The sequence below is a fragment of the Thalassophryne amazonica genome, chromosome 7 (assembly GCF_902500255.1).
Source record: "Thalassophryne amazonica chromosome 7, fThaAma1.1, whole genome shotgun sequence".
NCBI classification, from domain to species: domain Eukaryota; kingdom Metazoa; phylum Chordata; class Actinopteri; order Batrachoidiformes; family Batrachoididae; genus Thalassophryne; species Thalassophryne amazonica.
Genome location: NC_047109.1, coordinates 93,690,843 through 93,709,723, shown reverse-complemented (window position 1 = coordinate 93,709,723; position 18,881 = coordinate 93,690,843). Strand labels below are relative to the sequence as shown.

The 18,881-nt window shown below is 41.0% G+C and overlaps 2 protein-coding genes across 2 annotated transcripts in view; one reads left to right on the top strand and one right to left on the bottom strand.

Moving 5' to 3' along the window:
- kcnn4 (potassium intermediate/small conductance calcium-activated channel, subfamily N, member 4) overlaps positions 1-2,997 on the top strand; it is an 88,250-nt gene extending 85,253 nt beyond the window's left edge. The window contains exons 7-8 of the mRNA XM_034175096.1: positions 284-353; positions 1,942-2,997. Coding sequence (XP_034030987.1) covers positions 284-353; positions 1,942-2,112 — 241 coding nt within the window. The 3' untranslated portion in view covers positions 2,113-2,997. The remainder of the gene's footprint in view (positions 1-283; positions 354-1,941) is intronic.
- A 2,141-nt stretch (positions 2,998-5,138) lies between these two features.
- On the bottom strand, positions 5,139-16,352 carry si:dkey-79d12.4 (zinc finger protein 585B). Its single transcript, XM_034175095.1, has 2 exons — positions 16,111-16,352; positions 5,139-8,310 (listed from the first exon to the last, which is right to left on the bottom strand). The coding sequence occupies exon 2, from the start codon at positions 7,547-7,549 to the stop codon at positions 5,606-5,608; it is 1,944 nt and encodes a 647-aa protein (XP_034030986.1). The 5' UTR covers positions 7,550-8,310; positions 16,111-16,352; the 3' UTR covers positions 5,139-5,605.
- Positions 16,353-18,881: the final 2,529 nt, after the last annotated feature.

The window sequence follows — 18,881 nt, the reverse complement described above, 5'->3', positions numbered from 1 at the left end:
TTTTTTCTGAAAGAAATCTCAAGCAGACCAGAGTCAGTAGGGTGACCATCTGCAATCAGCATTCTAACAAAACAGAAATGTTTGAGTTGAACAAACTCTGTGTACAACTGTGTCACAGTATTTAATGTACAATCATTGTGTATGACTGTGTGATGTCACAGCACTGCAGATTATTTAAACATGAAATTTCTAATTTCTCAAATCAATATTCAAGTATGACTAAAATGCCATTTCATTTGAAATATCACATCAAAGATCTAAAACAGTTTTCCGTTCTTGACAGCTTCCGAAATTTGCGCCTCAAACAAAGGAAGCTGAGAGATTATGCCAGTGAGATGGTGGACCTTCCAAAGGTAAAATGCACCTCGCACTGCAACATTTTGCAAAGGCTAATGCTCACCATGTTGACCAAAATGTTCACATTATACACATCATCAGACACATTTCAGTCATGTTAAAATAAAATTACTATGAGGAAACATTTTTTATTATGTTTTTAGAGTTAGATACAAGCACAATGAGGGAGGGTGTCCAGTTCAGTGATTTCATAATTCCACCTCTGCTTTTTACGGATGGTGTGGTTCTGTTGGCATCATCAGACAGTGACCTTCAATGCACATTGAGTGGTTTGAGGCCAAATGTGAAGCGACTGGGATGAGGATCAGCACCTCCAAATTAGAGACAATGGTCCTCTGTTGAGAATGGGTGGCTTGCCTCCTCTGGTTCAGGAAAGACTTACTGGCCCAAGTAGAAAAGTTTCAGTATCTTAGGGTCTTGTTGATGAGTAGGCGTAAATTGGAGCATGCTGGACAGATCAGTGCCATGGCTGAGGTCCTGCAGACACTATACTGGACTGTCATAGTGAAAAAAGAGCTGAGCCAGAAGGTGGAATTCTCTACCATTTGATTTATGCTCCTGCCCCCACCTATGGTCATCAAGTTTGGGTAATAAATGAAACAACAAGGTTGTGAATACAAGTGGCAGAAATTAGATTTGCTCCACTGGGTATGTGAACTTACACTCTGGGACAGGATAGGAAGCATGAATATCCGGGAGGGACTCAGACTAGAGCTGCTGTCTATTTGTGACGAAAGGAGCCAGCTGAGGTGGTTTGGGAATCTGGTGAGGATGTCCCCTGGTCATCTCTCTCGGGAGGTCTTCTGGCCACATCCAACTGGGAGTATGCCCTGAGGAAGACCCAGGACATGCTGGAGGGATTATATTTCTCTTCTGGTTTGGAAACACCTCAGAATCCCCCAGGAAGAGTTTGAGGACTTGGCAGGGATAGGGAAGTGTGGGATGAGCTGCTTGCCCTACTGCCAGCACCACCCAACCCGGATAAGTTGTGTGAAATGAATGAATATGTAATGCACAATACATTAATAAATATTATAAATTAGTAGTAATACATATTTATGAATTAAAAAAAACACTTTTGATTATATTTGACATTTCTGTAACCTATGTCACTCAGTGACATTCCAAAAAAAGTCATTTGAAAAGTAAAAAAAAAGAAAAAAAAAAAAAGCCAATTCAGAAAGGCATCTAGACAAGGACGTTTTGGTACTTTCTAGTATCAAGTTTAGTGTCTTCCAGTTTTTTTTCTTTTAAATCAGTTATCAACAATATGCTTTTGTTGAAAATACAAAACCTTGAAATTTTCTCTTATTCCATGGAAACACAGGTACAGTTGGTATTTTCTTCTGGCTGCTGTGTGGTCAGATGACCACGCCACAGAGCCTTGTTGCAATTTCCCTGAGATCTGCCAACTTCCTTTAAGCAACAGCTGCCTAAAGTCAATTGATTTCTCATAAGTTTAATTTTTAAAAATAAATTCAATGAGAGCATGCAATCAAGATGTCTGCAGCAGTGCTAAAAAGTACTTTTTCTTTAAGGCAAGCATTTCCCCTTCACAGATTAATGGTTTCTGATTTTTAACAGATGCAGATGATCATGTATGACCTGAGTGCCAACTGGAACAATTCTTATCGGGAGTTAGAGCAGCGCATCTTCTCCATGGAGCAGAAGTTGGACGAGCTGAGCCGCTGCTTCCAACAAACCTCCGAGCTGCTTTCTCAGGTTTTACGTCACCGCAACCCTGACACAAGGTAAAGAAAGCTCAAAGCCGACAGAGACGCTGCCCAGATCTGGCAACAGCACAGATCAGGACCTGGCATCAAATCTGAATCCAGACATTCCTGCCTCGGAGGACAATGTATTTTTCTTTGCAGACGATGGTTCCTTATGCATGTTAAGAGGTAGAAAATTCTCAGTCTCTTGCTGCAGGATCAATGATAAGGGATGTTTTTTGTTTGTTTAAATAGAGCAACTGCAGAGTCCTGCAGATCCAACTGGAGGACAGGAATACAAAAAAAAAAAAAAAAAAAATCTGGATCAGTGCTGAGTGCACTCAAGAACAACTTCAGCTGTAAATTATACAGATTCACTCAGACTTCTATTTTTAGCAGTTCTGTTTGTATATAAATGTACCAAGAACTGAATTAATCTCAAACGGACTCCAGAGCCTTTCATTCCATAATGCCAAATGGACGGCTCTTTAACAGCTAATGTTTCGCTGATGGACTCAAGTTACCACTTTCATTCTTTTGAATACTGTATTAAATGTATTTTCAGAGTTGTTGAATTTATTTTGAATATCTTGTAATATTTTACAGTGTTAGTTGCAGAAACAGACATGGAGAAAAGTCGCAGACAGAGATAGTGAAGTGGATTATTCTCCATAAAGTCAACAGGCCTGTGGAAACTATGAAGTAAGACCACATTGTTGGGGAATGGAGTGCAATTTTACAATTGCCTTTCCATTTTTTTCTGCACCAAGTACTTTACATTCACTCCCGCACTGCTATGAAAAGTGCTAACCTGCACAGTGGGAGCCATTTGGGGTTCCGGGTCTTGCTCAAGGGCTTGAGTACTAAAGAGTGAAGGATCACACCAACAGTCCTTAATGAACATAATTTTCCACCTGAGCTACAGTCCTCCAAACATCGTTTTTATTATTATTTGTGCTATTCTTTTGCTATCCTGCATTCTTCTAATAACCAAATTATAAACAAAATTTCTCATTTAACACAAGAAGCTGAGCTTTAATTCAAAAATTTTGTTAAGTGTGGCTGATCTGAAATGAAGTGCACTTAAAATGATCTTATCTTCTATCTAACCATTTCCTTCCGCTTGTCCTTGAGGGTGACTGGGTACTGACTCCCATCCCCAAATACATTGGCTCTAGAGCAGTTCTACCCTGGATAGGTCAGGCCATCACACTATTAACACTAGAGACAGGTTCTGCTTTCATAGAATTCAAGGAAACTCTTGCCTTGCAGTTTTTTAGCAATGAAATGGCTCCATCTACTGGAAATACACCATAACGAATTTTGAAACAGTCTACAAACTAGAGGCACAATGACAAGTTTTCATCAATGTTTCAATTCTTTGGACAATGGTATATCTGCTGGTATCGCAAACTATGGCATGATTCACATCATTTCACAAAACTATGATCGATATGAGGTGATATAATGCTCATTATCCATCTGGTGCTTGCTATCACTGTGTAGGAAGGTGTGCATGGACAGAGGTGGTGAGATAGACATGACATGGGAATTTCTAAGTGAAAGCATAGTGATACTGATTAATGCTTTCAGTTTGTGTTGATAATGGATATCGTTACACCCCTACTACATACAGTTGGGATGCAATACCAAGACTCAAGGCATTAGTCACAAAGGCAACTGATCCAATTCCAAGGGTATAAAATGATATATGAGATCCTTGTACTGAGACTAAGATTATTCTCTGCAACACAAGTACTATACATCCCTTTTAAAATATCAAACGTTTCGGAACAGGGCATTAGATATAAATATCTTTAAAAAAGAAAAACCTGTATTTCAACATGAACTTTTAAAGAAATAAGCAATGAAGTGGTTTCTTCAAATGTCTTAAAACACAATGGCTTTGTTTGATCACTTTATTTTCAAGTTTTCAAGGCTTCACTGTCATTTTAAACTATAACAATGGCAGAAACAATGGAAGTCTGGTGTTTCCACACTTTTGAACAGTAGTGTATGCAATGACCATATCAGAAAATCCAAACATTAGTAGGCATCATCTTGTTATTTTGAGTTAGAGAAAGAACCAGACTGAAAGAACATGACTTAATCATTAATATGCAAAATAAGGCCAGTTAGTGAGTAGCATCAATACCAACACAGGTTGCTTGAAAACTAAGACCTCTACACTGCCTTGCAGGAACATCACAAAACATTTGAGGAAGTCTTTGAGATTAAATTTTTATATATATATATATATATATATATATTTAATCTCTCTGAGAAAAGCACTTTGTGAGAAATACAACTGATGAAAAACTGGAGTAACTTTCTCTGGATGAAGAACTGGATTTTTTAATGTGTTAATTTAAACCAATACTGAACAAAAAAAAATGTTCCTTGTTAATTTATATGTATTCTGTACTGAACAAATGTATGAGGACATTATGTTTACTGCGTGTTGTGTACATTTTGAAAATCATGTAAGCAACTATCCAGGGCATGCTTGTAAGTGAAAGACTGCAGGCTGAATGTATAAGCCGTTGGTTTTTCTTTGATTTTGCTACGTGGCCACATAATAAATTTAAACTATGACAAAACTGATGGTTTGTGTGTAAAATCCCTTTTGCCTCACGGCTTCACTTTGAGGTACAGTGTACAACAATGGAGGACAAATAGTCGATGGGGGGCACTTCGTGGTTCCTGTAAGAGTAATATTGCATGTTTACAGGCTCATTTATTCAAATGCAGGAAATTCATTAACATGATCACACTGAGGATGCACATTTCCTTCAAACAGATCTATTCTTTGGCAAAAGAGTACAATGTTTCATTTGCTGACAGAGATGGTGAACAACACAGGACTGGAGCTGTGCAAATGTAAGCAAAATTGTCTCCATTGCCCCCTACTGGATAATTTTAACAAAGAATTCAAAGAGCCTAAACAAAAGTCTCCAAATAAGGAAATTTTAAAAAATAAACTTGCACCCTATTGTATAAGAAAAACAAACAAATAAACAACAAAAAAAAACATTAAAAGAAAGCATGGTTAAACCAGACAATTTTCTGTTGCTCAATTAGCTGTTCATCAATACTTAAAACTACAGCATGTAGGATTTAGTGCCATCTAACAGTGAGGTTGCAGATTGCATTAAGCTGTTGCAGCCCATGATTTTGATTCCCTTCACATTTTCTCTTTGGTTAAAGGGATTCATACTTCCTTGCCTTCTCTTGTGATAAGCAATATGTATGATCCATCATTTCACAAAATTGGAGTTTGTCAAACTTGTTAACCTTTTTTGTTTTTTCTTCCTTCAGTCTTCCAGCCCTTTTGAGCTACTGTATCAATATGGAAGCCTCCATGAGGGGGTCCACTCCCATGCAGGGCTCAATCTAAGCTTGTGGAAAAAAATAAAAAAAACATTCATTATTGACCAATGAATGCTATATTCCATTTATGCTCACAAACACCCCTAAATCCTACACACTGTAACTTTAAAATGTGACAACCACAAGTAAAACAGAAATACATCCACTCATTGTTTCAAATGTTTTGTCGACCGTTTGACTTTTGTCCTGTTTTTAAGCTGGTGCCATATGTAAGCAGAAGCTCTAACGAAGAGCTGCCCACAGTCACATGAAAAGGGCGTTCTGCACCTTGTCCTCAGTCTGTATTTCCACCTACATTTAGCTTTCCTTGTGTTGCCCATTATGTGCCCGGCTAAGAGTTTCGCACCTGTGAAGGTGTGCCCACAGTTGACGCAGATGTAGCTCGCAGCCTCTGCGTGTTGAACCCAGTGTCGTAGAAGGTGCAGCTGGTGCTTAAAGGCTCGGCCACACTGACACTGGTGTGAGCGGCGGCCTCGGTGGAGGTAGCGGTGGGTGATGTTGAGAGAGGGCTGTCGTGAAACGGCGCCACAGTGCCTGCAAGGGTAAGCGACCTTAGAACGCCAGTTTGTGTTCATACGCTTCAGCAAAGCCGCCTCCTGACTGTTATTCTTAAACATGGCTAGAATAGTCAAGGGGGGCGCTGATGAGTAGACTGGCTGAGCAGTGGCAGAGGCTGACGTCTTGTTCGTGGCGCCGGCTGGGATGGACGTAAGACCAGGAGGCTGACTAGTCTGATGAGCTACAGCATCATCTTTACTAAATGCTGCAGTCGAACCGTTGCACAGAGGTTTCATCCTCATCTGGCACATCTCCAGCACCTGAGTCTGTATCTTTGAAATGGGCAGTATTTTGGGTTGACCATTTGTCAAGCCAGTCATGTGATGGTTTTTGCTCTGCTGGAGGACAACATGAGAAACAGTAGATGGGACAGTGTTGTTTGGACACCTGTTAACTACTTTTGATGCCCCAGGATCCAAGCTTGGGCAAGAGGAGGATGGTGAAGGAGGTAACACACTCGATGTCACAATTGTAGGTAAGGAGCCAAAGTAGCTTTTACTGATCAGGGGATTTCCATTACTGAGGTGGGCAGCAGCGCTGGAAGTGCCTGGTATCGAAGTGTTACAGGAACCTAACACATGTTCAGGGCTACTCGTGACTACATGTGCCATGGTTCCAGAGACTGTTGGTAAGCTCAACTTGACAGCAAGTGCTTTGGTCTCAGCGCCTAACTTATTATGGACCACTGAACTGTGAGTGCTTTTAATGTGGCTCAGCAATGTGTCCTCAGACACAAAAAAGGCATTACATATGACACACGAATTGAGGACTGATTCCGCACAAATGTTACAAGCTTTTGCAGCGCTGTTCTGAGCACAAAGGTGAAATTTCAAACTTTTCCAGTGAGAGAAAAGCTGGCCACAGGTGGTGCAGGAGTACAAACGTGTGTAGTGCTGGCGAAGTGACTCCATTGTAACAAAGATATTCTGACATACGGAGCACTGTAAAAAATCCTTTTTTGATGTAACAGGGGCTCTACCAGAGGATGAACAGTTGAAAGACTCACTCCCAGTGTCAGTTGAGCTACCATGCGATTGTGAATCTTCAGTTTCGGAGTTTGTTGAATTCTCATCATCAGTTTCCATGTAACCATCTTCATTTTCACCCACTATGTACTCTATAGTGTTTTCAGTTGTCTCGAGTGTCTCTGTATCAGTGCACTGTGGAATGGCAGATGCCAGCTGGCTCTGTCTGTCAAATGGGATACAGTATGAGTGGTCTTTAGCTATATATGAGAAACAACTATTTGGTGGGGAATCTTTCTGGAGACTGTCTGAGGCCATTTTACACTCAGTCAGCTCATTAGTTGAGTTCTCAGAGGTGTTTGCAAGACAACTGTCATCAACATTTGAATAAGTGATTGCACCCTGCGATTTACTGGTTGCCTGTTCAGGGTGTACCCCACTTCCTTTATCTGGAATATGTGAGTTTTGCAAAAGAATAGATGGATAACTAATTGTGCCATGCGACAGACTGGTGACCTGTCCAGGAAGTACCCCACTTCTTTTATCTAGAGTTGGCCAGTTTTGCATATGGATGGATGGATAGATAACTGACTGTGCCCTAAGATAGAATGGTGGGCTGTCCAGGGAGTACCTCACCTCTTGCACATTGATCACTGGGACAGGCTCCAGCCCCTCCCTGACCTTTAACTGGAACAACTGGGAACAGAAAAAGGATGGATGGATAGCCGATTGCACTCTTTGGTTGAATGGTGGCCTGTCCAGAGTGTACCCCGCCTCCTTTAACTGGAATAGGTGGGTTTTGAAAATGGATGGTTGGATAACTGACTGTGCCCTGGGAAAGACTGGCTGCCTGTTCAGGGTGTACCCCCTCTCTCACCCAGTGATCGCTGGGATAAGCTCCAGTTGCTCTGTGACCTTTAATTGGAATAAGAGGGTTTGGAGCGTGGATGGATGTTGCAAAGGAAGAGGCAGTTTCTTCAAATGACATAGAATCCAGGCAATGCGACTCACTATGCTTGTTCAACTCCCAAGCATTACTGAAACGCTGATAACAAATGTAGCAGTTTGGTGGCAAGTGCACATTAAGCAGGTGTGTGAGGAGTGATGTCACTCGTTGGAAAGTCACCTTACAGATGTGGCAGGTAGCCTTGGAATTATGGGCTTTATAATGTGAAATCAAGCCCTTTATGGAGAGACATGACTGGCCACATTCCAAACATTTTAGATCTTGTAGTCCACTGCTGTCTTGGTCTTCTGAAGTGCTCGATTCTTCCCTGTTGCTCAGGTCTACAGACATAACCCTCTGATGCGACCAATGTCCTGGAGATCTGCAAATCACAACAGAATTGAAAGCTTCACTTAAAATAGCAGGGACAGAAAGCTAGTGAATCAAAATAACATTTATTAAACAGCATTCAGGATTGATGCTTTTTCCTGGTTTGATTCTTACAAATAAACTCAGATTGACTGACAGGGCGTACAGTCCAACTGAACCGATTTTAGTGACTATCATAAAACTATTTATATCTTTATATAAACAGTTTTTCTTGACTGGCATAAAATTATTTATATCTTTATATAAATATAATTATCTGGTGCCACGCATCATTACATCCACCAAACTGTAGAGCCACTTTGTGTTCTAGATCAAAACCACCCAAGGATACAACTGATCCATCTCCACTTCTCAAATGTAGCAATTACTCAATCTGCTACTACCAGGTGAAACATGGACATCTTCTTGGTCTTTTCCAGTTATGAGGAACCTCAGCGCCCAGCACCTCCATGTTGCATCACACCTAGAATAATGCGCCTCATAACCAAAATATTAATTGGGAAATAAAAGATTTTCCCTCACAACACTATCACTATGCCTCATCTGAATCTCTGCAAGTGTACCATAAACACAGCATCATTTCAAGAAATAACTACTTCCACATGAAGCCACTGAAACTGGTTGAAAACGCTGTAGTATATATGCCAAGCCTGTATGTGGCGCTGTAACGCTCTCAGAAAAAAACAGAAGATGAAGTGGAGCATACGTGCTGCAAACAAACCAAGTTACAATGTAGCAGCAGAGGCCAGAACTTTACAAAGCCATTCCTTTCAGCTGGATTCATCATCACAGCTTGCCAAAGTGGTTATTCCATTGTTTTAGAAGACAATGTCTGGGACTGCTTTAATTCCTGATTGTGGAAATTGCTTCTGAATAAACGCAAGGTGGAGGCGTTTTTAAAGAAGTCCCTCTGTGTTTCCTGAAACTTGCATGACTTTGATGCACGCACTTGCACGCACGTCATCGTGACGATCCAATCTGCTGTGCTCCCAGCTGGACGCCATGCTTTGTTCCACCGACTGCCACGTGCTGAGTGCTGTGAGGGTAAAATAATTATTTCATAGAGGATTAATCATTTTCTCTGCAAGTTGGCTGCTGAAAACGGCTCTAATTGCTTCCTGAATCACAGACTGCTCTAGCCGCACCGAATGAGCTGGAGAAAGCATCTGGAGCCGTCTAAAAAGGTAATTATTTGTCATGTTCACATTGTCATGGCTTGGTAAAACAGCTGCATGTTCTTTCCTTCTTGTGTGCAGCTGTAAAAGTAAATTTCATCAGAGGAGACAAGATTTCTTCCTCAATGACCACTTTTTCATGATGAAAAAAGGACAAGGATGATACTACGTCAGTGTTCTAAAATGCTGAATAAGACAAAAAAGATTAGACTAAAATGTTTTGCATGAAATAAAAACTGAAATTAAAATCTCTCTCCATTTTCACCAACTAGCTCTTACGCTTTGACATTGTTTCTAAAATGTGACGCATTCAACAGAAATCATGACGCCGTACTCATGCAAAATCACCAAGCCTGGAAGCAACATATAAAATGTACCGTGGGCGCATTTGAGAATGCGCGGACCATCCGTGCATTCAAAAATCGGTTATAAAACAACGTTGTCTCAGTTTTTTTTTTGTTTTGATTCTCCTGCTGTCAGTTCATCTGTCTCCTGTCTGCAGGAGGTGTCAGCCTACCTTGTGTTTGAGCACAGAGGTGTAAAGGCCACTAGAGTGGACACCAGCGTCCTGAAAATTAACTAATATTTTTGTTACAAACTAGGAACCTAAAAGCCAAAATGTCTGTGTTTAATAACTACGCGTTTAAGAAGATAACAGCACTAATTACATTACACGTCACAGGATTAGTCAAAAAATAAATAATTAACGTGCTGCAGAGTAAATCCATCAGACGTCAATGATGAACATTTAATGAAAAAACAGTTTACATTCTCTGTCTCAAGGTGTTAAAGTGTCAGATCAGATCTCTGAAGCTCAGGTTAAAAATAGTGTGTAGATTTTTGAACACAGCAACCAACGCTACATCCACTGAATATCAATTTGTTTTTACCATTATTTATGACTAATATAAAACATATGGCATGTACTATAAAAAAAATAATGAAACATGAATTGTGCATCATATTTAAATTAAATTGGCTCAAGTTGTGCTTCTTATAATAGTGCAATGCTAAAATACCCTTGGCCGTATGAGCATAAAAAAGGAAACAGAATGTAAATGAAAACATCGCATAAAGGAGCTCTATGTCTTTTCCCAGAGCAGATGCACTGGAACACATTTAGATCAGGCGTCAGAAATACAGACTCGGAATTAATGACTTCCAACACGCAACTGAAAGCAGCATTAGCCCCCAGTGAAATAGCCACACCTTTGATCTATTTTTCATAACATCTGGTGGCTCCTAAATAATTTTTTCAAAGTTTTTAATTTATTTTTTTGAAGTAAGATCCAGTTGCCAATTTCAAATTCAAATTTGCTTTTAGAAGAGCTCCATCCTCTTTAAATCTACAACTAGCACGTCGCCCTTGGGATCCATGGGCTCTACATTGTGTAGTGTTTATAAAATAGGTAACTGGCATTTTTTAAGGGTGGTAATAAATTATGCAAAGTTTCTATAATGAGTTGGAATAGCATGTGAGTCCAGAATGTAATCATCAACATACATTGTTCAGTGTTGTTAGCTAATATACATAGTTTCTCCAAAAATATTACTCTATCAACATTCCATTTTGGCAGCATTCATCCTTGATAAAAAAAATACATAAGCATACCAAACGGTAAATGCTAGCTGTCCACAGTTTCTCCGTGATAAAAGGTAGGTACATGCACGCACACATACATACACTTACACAGACACCACTTTGCTTTTAACAGATGATTTACTGCCCCCTGCTGGAATGGTGTACGAGTCCAGAAAGAAATATCAGTGTCCATTGTTCAGTGTTGCTAGCTAATATCTGTAGTTTCTCCAAACACATCGGTCCTATCAATGTTCCATTTTGGCGGCATTCATCGTTGATCCAAAAATACATAAATGGTAAATGGAAAATGGACTGCATTTATAATAGTGATTTTTTCCATCTGCATCAGACGGTCAAAACGCTTTATAATAATACCTTGCATTCACCCTGATGTCAGGGTGCTGCCATACAAGGTGTTCACTACACACCGGGAGCAACCAGGGGATTAAGAACCTTGCCCAAGGGCCCTTAGTGATTTTCTGTTGAGACTGGGATTTGAACCAAGGATCCTCTGGTCTCAAGCCCAACGCTTTAACCACTAAACCATCACCTCCATCATACATACCAAACGGCAAATGTCAGCTCTCCCCAGTTTGTCCGTGATCAAAGACACACACACACACACACACACACACACACACACACACACACACACACACACACACACACACACACACACACACACACACACACACACACACACACACACACACACACGTTACTTGGCTGTTATTAATATATATGATTAAGCATGGACATGTTTGATCAACTATATTTGCTGTTTCGCAGTTGTGAATCTCGAGCCATCTCGCGGTCCGTGACTTATGCGAGGGGTCGGTTTCAGCAAAATTACGGTTTAGGGCACAATGCAAACACACTTCATTAAATATGGACAACAAGACAACACTTGGGGCACAGCAGAAGTTCATCACAGGTGGTACACCTCTTCTAGATAACCCTCTCAACTTGGGAGAACATGTCATCATCATAATCGCTTGTGAACTTGCTGGATCAACACCACCCACATCCTCGCTAGCCATTGTTTACATGGTTTTGAAACCTCGGAACTCTGCTGGCACCGCGGTGCATTCTGGGAAAGTGCAGGGGGATTATGGGAAACGTTAAAGCACCGAATTGACATTTTAGTTCAAACCACCGAATTGACATTTTAGTTCAAACCAATGGGCTAAAACATTTGAACACAGGGAGAAGTGACTGGAAACCAAACCACTGGATACCAACACATCCAGGTGTCACATCAGGCCAATGTTTAATGTCAAAGTCTGACAAATACAGCAACACAAACAGGCCTGATAATAAGCCATCTCACAGTCTCAGGTGACGCACTGAATTGTGGGAGAGGTGAGAGGTCATCTGACCTAAACACAGCCGACACGTGTGAGCGGTGCTATTTAATCCAAGTAATTTCTGTTTAATCTCCGTTTATCAGTATTTTGTGTCTGTCTGTTGCCAGCAGCTGCGGTAATAAAGTTGCTGCAGTTAAAAAGCTCATAGTTGGATCTCAGTGCTCTAAACTGAGTGCCCTGTGGGGTCTGAAGCATTTTTTTAGGACTTTATTAGAGCAAAACAGAATAAAGGAATACACTGACAAACTGACAACTGTCAGTATCTATAACAAAGAATCAGATGTAATAATGAAGCAATTATGAACCTCCAAAGAAAATACAATCTGCATTACAGCATTTCCTCAATGAGTCGGGTGGACTGTATCCATTATAATGCGGTCTGAAGCTTTTACTTTGAAAATTACAGTGTTTAAAGCGGGACACCTGGAAACCCCTGCAAGGAATAATGGAACAGGACTGCGGTTCTATTTTGTGGGTTTTCTTCTCTTAACCGGGGTCATGATTAAGAGGGACGGCCGGGGACTAGGTGAAATTATTGGATCAAGAATGTTTTCATTAATCATGAAGGAAAGTTAGAGGTTTGAAGACGATCAGATACCATCGTAGTTCAGACCATAAGCAATGCCAACTAGCCATCCGGCTGCGTTATTCCCATGACACGCCGGACGGCATCCAGTGTACCGGTTACACTGGGAAGACAGGTGGAGGCGGAAGGGCACCACCAGGAGGCTGTGGATTAATTTGACTCAACACAGGAAAACTCACCCAGCTGAACACAGAAAGGACAAACAGATTGATCAATCTTTTGCTCCCATCAGCTCCTGTCTGTGTTTATTCTCACCATCTTTTGTTGGTGGAGCGATTTTTCTGGTTAGTTCCGATAAGGAGCAAGACTCCGGCATACTAACTAGTTACACGGCCCCGTGCCATCGGCGTCAACTTCTTAGAGGGACAAGTGGTGTTCAGCCACACAAGATTGAGCAAAAACATGGGCAATTGTGACAGTAGTGAAGAAGAAAGCAGACATGCAAACGCCAGCCGTATTGCTTAAAGCCCGCTTCACACGGCAAGATAATTAGGCCAATATCAGACCCGAGCTTCCCTTTCCGACAATCTTAAGGACGCCCCGACAATTGTGATGATGCTAAAGATAATCTTATCAAATGTTCCTGCCGTGTGTGGTGTGTTAAGAACACTCTGATCTGCTCGGAAGGACATCAGGGGCGCTCTGATCACATGTTGGATTGTCTTGGCCCAATATCGCAGTGTGTTGTGTCCCCCCGACCACAAACGGATGCACGGAGTGAAAAATAAAATTAAAACAGCTGTTCTGACTTACCAAAAGTCCGGCGATCGTGCCGTCTCCACTCCTTTTAAAGAACGCCTTTTGTTTTTGTATTGTTTTTTCCCCGTTTTAAACAGTCCACAAAGTATTTGCGTTTGTTTACTCTGAAGTCACGTTTAATCTCGAGAGATTTTGTGAGATTTCCTGTCTGACCTGGGAATGTTTGTGTGTGATATCTGTTCGTGTGTGGTGTGTTGACTTCACCGTATGGCTGAACACCACACACTGTACGACCAAACCTGTTACATCTATGATTTTTTTTTTATCTCCATGGGCCTCATGTATCAACGTTGCGTACGGCGATATTTGAGCGTATATGGGGTGTACGCCAAAACGGCTGCGCTACTTGGCATTTATCAATGTGGTCATTGGCGTACGCTGCGCTGAAAATATACACCAGGTCGAGAGGTGGCGTAAATTATACACCAAAATGAACCAGCGCTGGAATCCACATAAAAATGAAGATGATCAACATGATAAAACAGTGCCATTATACAAATCAATGCATATGTTACATAAATAACACTTTCCTGATTATACTACATAATAATCAATACAAATCCCGCCTTTGCGGGATTGTTATGGAGCACAATCCGTGGCCACAGCGCTGACAGGAAGGAAAGCGCTGCACGCCTTTTTCTCCAGACTTCGAGCCTGGAGCCAGAGCAGCGCTGAGCTTAACTTCATGTGGTGTGATCGTTTTAGACTATGAAATTGATAATAACCACTGTAGTTTCGTCATTCCCTTAATTCGCCCGTACTGCAGCCAGGTTTTGTCGTCTCCATTCGGTTGTCACAATAAAATAAATACAGAAATACATTTAAAAAATAAAGTAATTTGACAGATTAGGCGTGTCTTATTAATTGAGCAAGCAAATATCCACATGTCAAGAATTATTGACATGTGAAAAGAGAATACAGTGGTCCCTCGCTATAACGCCGTTCACCTGTTGTGGCCTCGGAGTCTCGAGGAGTATTTAGTTCAATTTTGCATGCCTTTTTTTTTTACAGTGTTCTGTGTTCTGCGTATCTGTTTATAAGAATCTTGTTGCCCAGAAGAGAAAAGAGCGCCAACAACTACTCATAACTGTGTTTGTCACACGGAAACAAACACCTGCAGCCAGGTGTGAGTGGGAAAAGGCGCGGCGCCAGGACGCAGAGGCCTGATCCGTGAAATACTGGTGAGTCACTATTAATAATTTCTTATGTGTCCGACCTTGTTCGTTGATCGTTAAAATTAATTCGTTAGTTCTAAATGCCATCATAATTATTTATAGGAAAACGTTCTATTTTTATTTCTCAAACAAATGTTTGGGCCTGAAAACAGTTTGGTATTATTTTCCTACTAAGGTTTGAACTTTGAGAGTGTTTGAGAGAAAAGTGAGAAAATGTTCATGCCTGATTGAGAAAGTGTATAAACTGTGTAGTGAGTGGTTTTACAGCCTTAAAACGTCTATAATGTAAAAAAATAATGCTGACTACGTCGCGGTTTCGCGTATTATGGGCTATTTTTTAGAACGTAACTCCAGCGATTAATGAGGGACCACTGTAACACTTTATTGATTATATACTACAAAACAATTGATACGACAGCCGCTTTTGACGCTCTATTGGCACGCGTCGTGATTGGTAGAGTTCTTTTTCATTGCCGTCTTCCCGACTTCCATGTCGTAAAATGAGGGTGTGTCTGAAGCGGAGTCTGAATATTTATGGGTGTGTTTATTATAATTACGATCGTTTCCACCCACCGCATTTATCAAGATCACGTCAGGTGTACGCCAAAAATGGGCAGGTGCGCACTGCTTGATACATGTCACTGTGACTTTGGTGCATTTCAAGTTTACGCTGTAAATTTACGCCACAAGTGCGCAACATTGATACATGAGGCCCATGTGTGTGGTCTCTCAGGTTTTGGAAATCGACAGAATTTTAAAATCCTGCCATGTGAACCAGGCTTAAGCCTGCAGCAAGCCGGTGCTTGGGTCCCGTGACCACTGACCCGGAAGTGCTACAGGTTCTCTCAACTAATACTTGTACTGTAGATAAAAGGTATTCAAAATTTGAGTTACTAATGCTCATCACTCATATGTGATATTTACCTGCACCCTGAACAGTCCCACACATTATTCAACCATTATGTGTTAAAACAAACTGTGTTGCTGTTTCTCAATTTTCACTAAAGTCACATTAGTAGCACAGTTCCATACTGATCTGATTCTTTAAATACCTGCTCTGGACTTTCACTGCTTTCATCCCATCGTGTTTAAAGAACACGAAGAGGTAAAATACGAACTGGGAAACTTTCAAGGAAATACGAACTTACCACTTTAATTTGCCAAGTACACAGAGGGGAAAAATCTGCTACACACGACGGTCATCACTTATCTCGTAAAATACACGCAGCTGTGTGTATGCATGCACTTCATATTTGGGGCTCAAGCGCCAAAACTCCTTCACATATGGTGTTAGCACAAAAATATTAAGCACACTAGGATAAAAAATGTAATCTTTCACCAGTTGTAAGACGCGATGGCGCCTAGCGCCCACGTTTATCTATTCCTGTAACAACAGGAAGTAAGCGGCCTACAATTCCCATAATGCATCAGACTGTTTCCAAGATGTCGCTCAGGTTGTAAATAATATTTTATTTGGTCTCCGTTTTATATATTTTTTTTTATTATTTTCTTTAATTCCAAATGATGATATTATTACTAGGACAATTTAGAGTTCTTGGTTGTCTACCTATAATGGTCTCTTCCAGAACATCCTGTTGTAACCGGAAGTGAGCAGACTACAATTCCCAAAATCCATCTGGGTTTCCAAGACGTTCCTCAATCTTGTAAAATAATATTTCATTTTGTCTCAACCAAAGGAAACGTTTAACTAATTATGTTTAATTGGACTGTCTTTGCACACTCGGATGACTTATTCCCTCAGAATAGGGCTTGGACAGCAAAAAGCAAAATCTTGTATAGATGATAACTCAAAAATAATGTGTTACCATTTTGTAACTCACCCAATTAAAGAAGTGCCTAAGAAAGATTAACTGATTAAGATCAGAGTATTATTGATGATACAACTTGGTTTTCGTTGGCGGTAAATGGAACCAGTGCTGCCAGGAAGGAAAATGGCAGAAACAAGTGAAAGGCTGAATTTGGAATGTGACTGAACTGATTGTTTGGGGGGTGTAGACTTATTTGATAACTCTGAGGGGCCCTTGAAAAGGATGAAATGGAAACTGGGATGTGCTGTTGTAACAGAGGCCAGAAGGTGGTGTTGTGCATAAGAAGTTACGTAAATCTCACTCCCCAAGGCCAAAGATGCTCTATCAAGGGATGCTAGAGTCCATGGATGTTAGCCTCGTGATTAGACCGCCTGCCTCCCGTGGAAGAGATCATTATGTTGTGAGCTCATACCCAGAGTGGGACAGAGATTACACTGTGTTGTCTTCAAGTGACAGTGATGGTGGTACTGTTCCAAAGTGCACAGGAGTTTGTAAAGTGTTGTTTGGCCAGATGATGGATGGTTGTTTGGGTGTGTTAAGCTTCCCAAAGCTCTTGGTGATTTTGTGCAGGCCACAGCTTTCCGGAGCAGGGTGCTTTTGATAATAAGCAGGCATAGTGACCAGTGGCCTCATTCACAAAAAGGTGGCATAGTTCAGATGTATCAAAAGTGAAATGACCTTGAAAATGCTGGCTAGTGTACACGTTTCTACAACTATTGTACAGGTGATACTGGGACACTGTTACTAGTGTGAAAACAAGAAGTCATCAGAGTGATGTGAACATCAGAGACACACTGATGAATAATTACACCTACGTGTTTGCAATTATATGAGGTGAACATAAAAGCATGTGCAAAGTGATGTCTAAAATGGCATTAACAATGGCTGCGTTAGCGTTGTTAGAGGATATTGCAAAGGTGCAGTCCGTCGTGACCGTGTAATCAGGGAATACAAGGATTTACTTGCAAATAACGGTAATTGGCTCATAAGCTGATTTCATGTACCAAGGCCACTGTTACTGGAGTTGCGTGCAGAACTGTGGCTGGTCCAGAGCGCAATATGGCGAGGACCAAGGCGGTTGTCTGTGCCAACACAGTTGCTGACTACGCTAGGCTTCCTGGCAACAGGGGCTTTCCAGTGGAGCTCGCCGATCGGTCAGGAGTGTGACAGTTAACACTGAGCTGAGCCATGCCAGCTGTATGGAATGCAATCATCTGAATGTCATCCAGCTACATCACATTCCAACACTAAAGTACAATTTGCAGTGAGAGCCAGTTTTCCCTAATGCAATTGGAGCTATTGACTGCAAATGTAGTGCTATAAAGGCGCCATCACATGATGAATTTGTTTTTGTTTATAGGAAACAATTTTCATTCCATCAATGTTCAAATCATATGCGCAAATGCATCTGACTGGCCTGGTTCAACGAATGACTCATTGATCCCGACTAACAGCATGGTTGGTGAAGCCCAGTCTCACGCTTTTTTTTTCATGCTCACGTCACGAAATGACTGACATTTCCATGACACGATTTTTTTATGTTACTATTTCTAACCCTAACCCTTTCTCATAATGTGATGTCACACACTGTCAGCCGCAACTTATTCTCTTTAACTTCAGTGTGTGCGCGCTGCTTCCGTCCATCCATCCAACCATTTTCTTCCGCTTTATCCGGAGTCGGATACCAAATAAAATATTCCTGCATATCTCCACTACATTTACTTCATTTACTCCACTTAATCTGTAGTTCACACTCGGTTAAATACCTTGTCTTACGGTGATCACAAATAACATGCAAGAGGCAGATGGTTCAATGCGTGCTTGTGCTGGTGATTGCACTCATTTGGAAAAATCGGCATTCTCAGATTAGAAGTATTTCGAACTCTGGCACCTCAGGGTTCAGAAACTGAACCCTGAGGTGCTGGGACCTGCTGCTGTCACTCAGAATCACAGAATCTATGTTTGCTATCACCCTATTTTGACAAAGTACAATGTAAGAAAAAAAAATCAATCCATCTTAAATTTGAAAACAAAATGCAGATCTCTTCAAAAAGTCCACGTCCGGAACTTTTGACATTAAGATCGTGTTT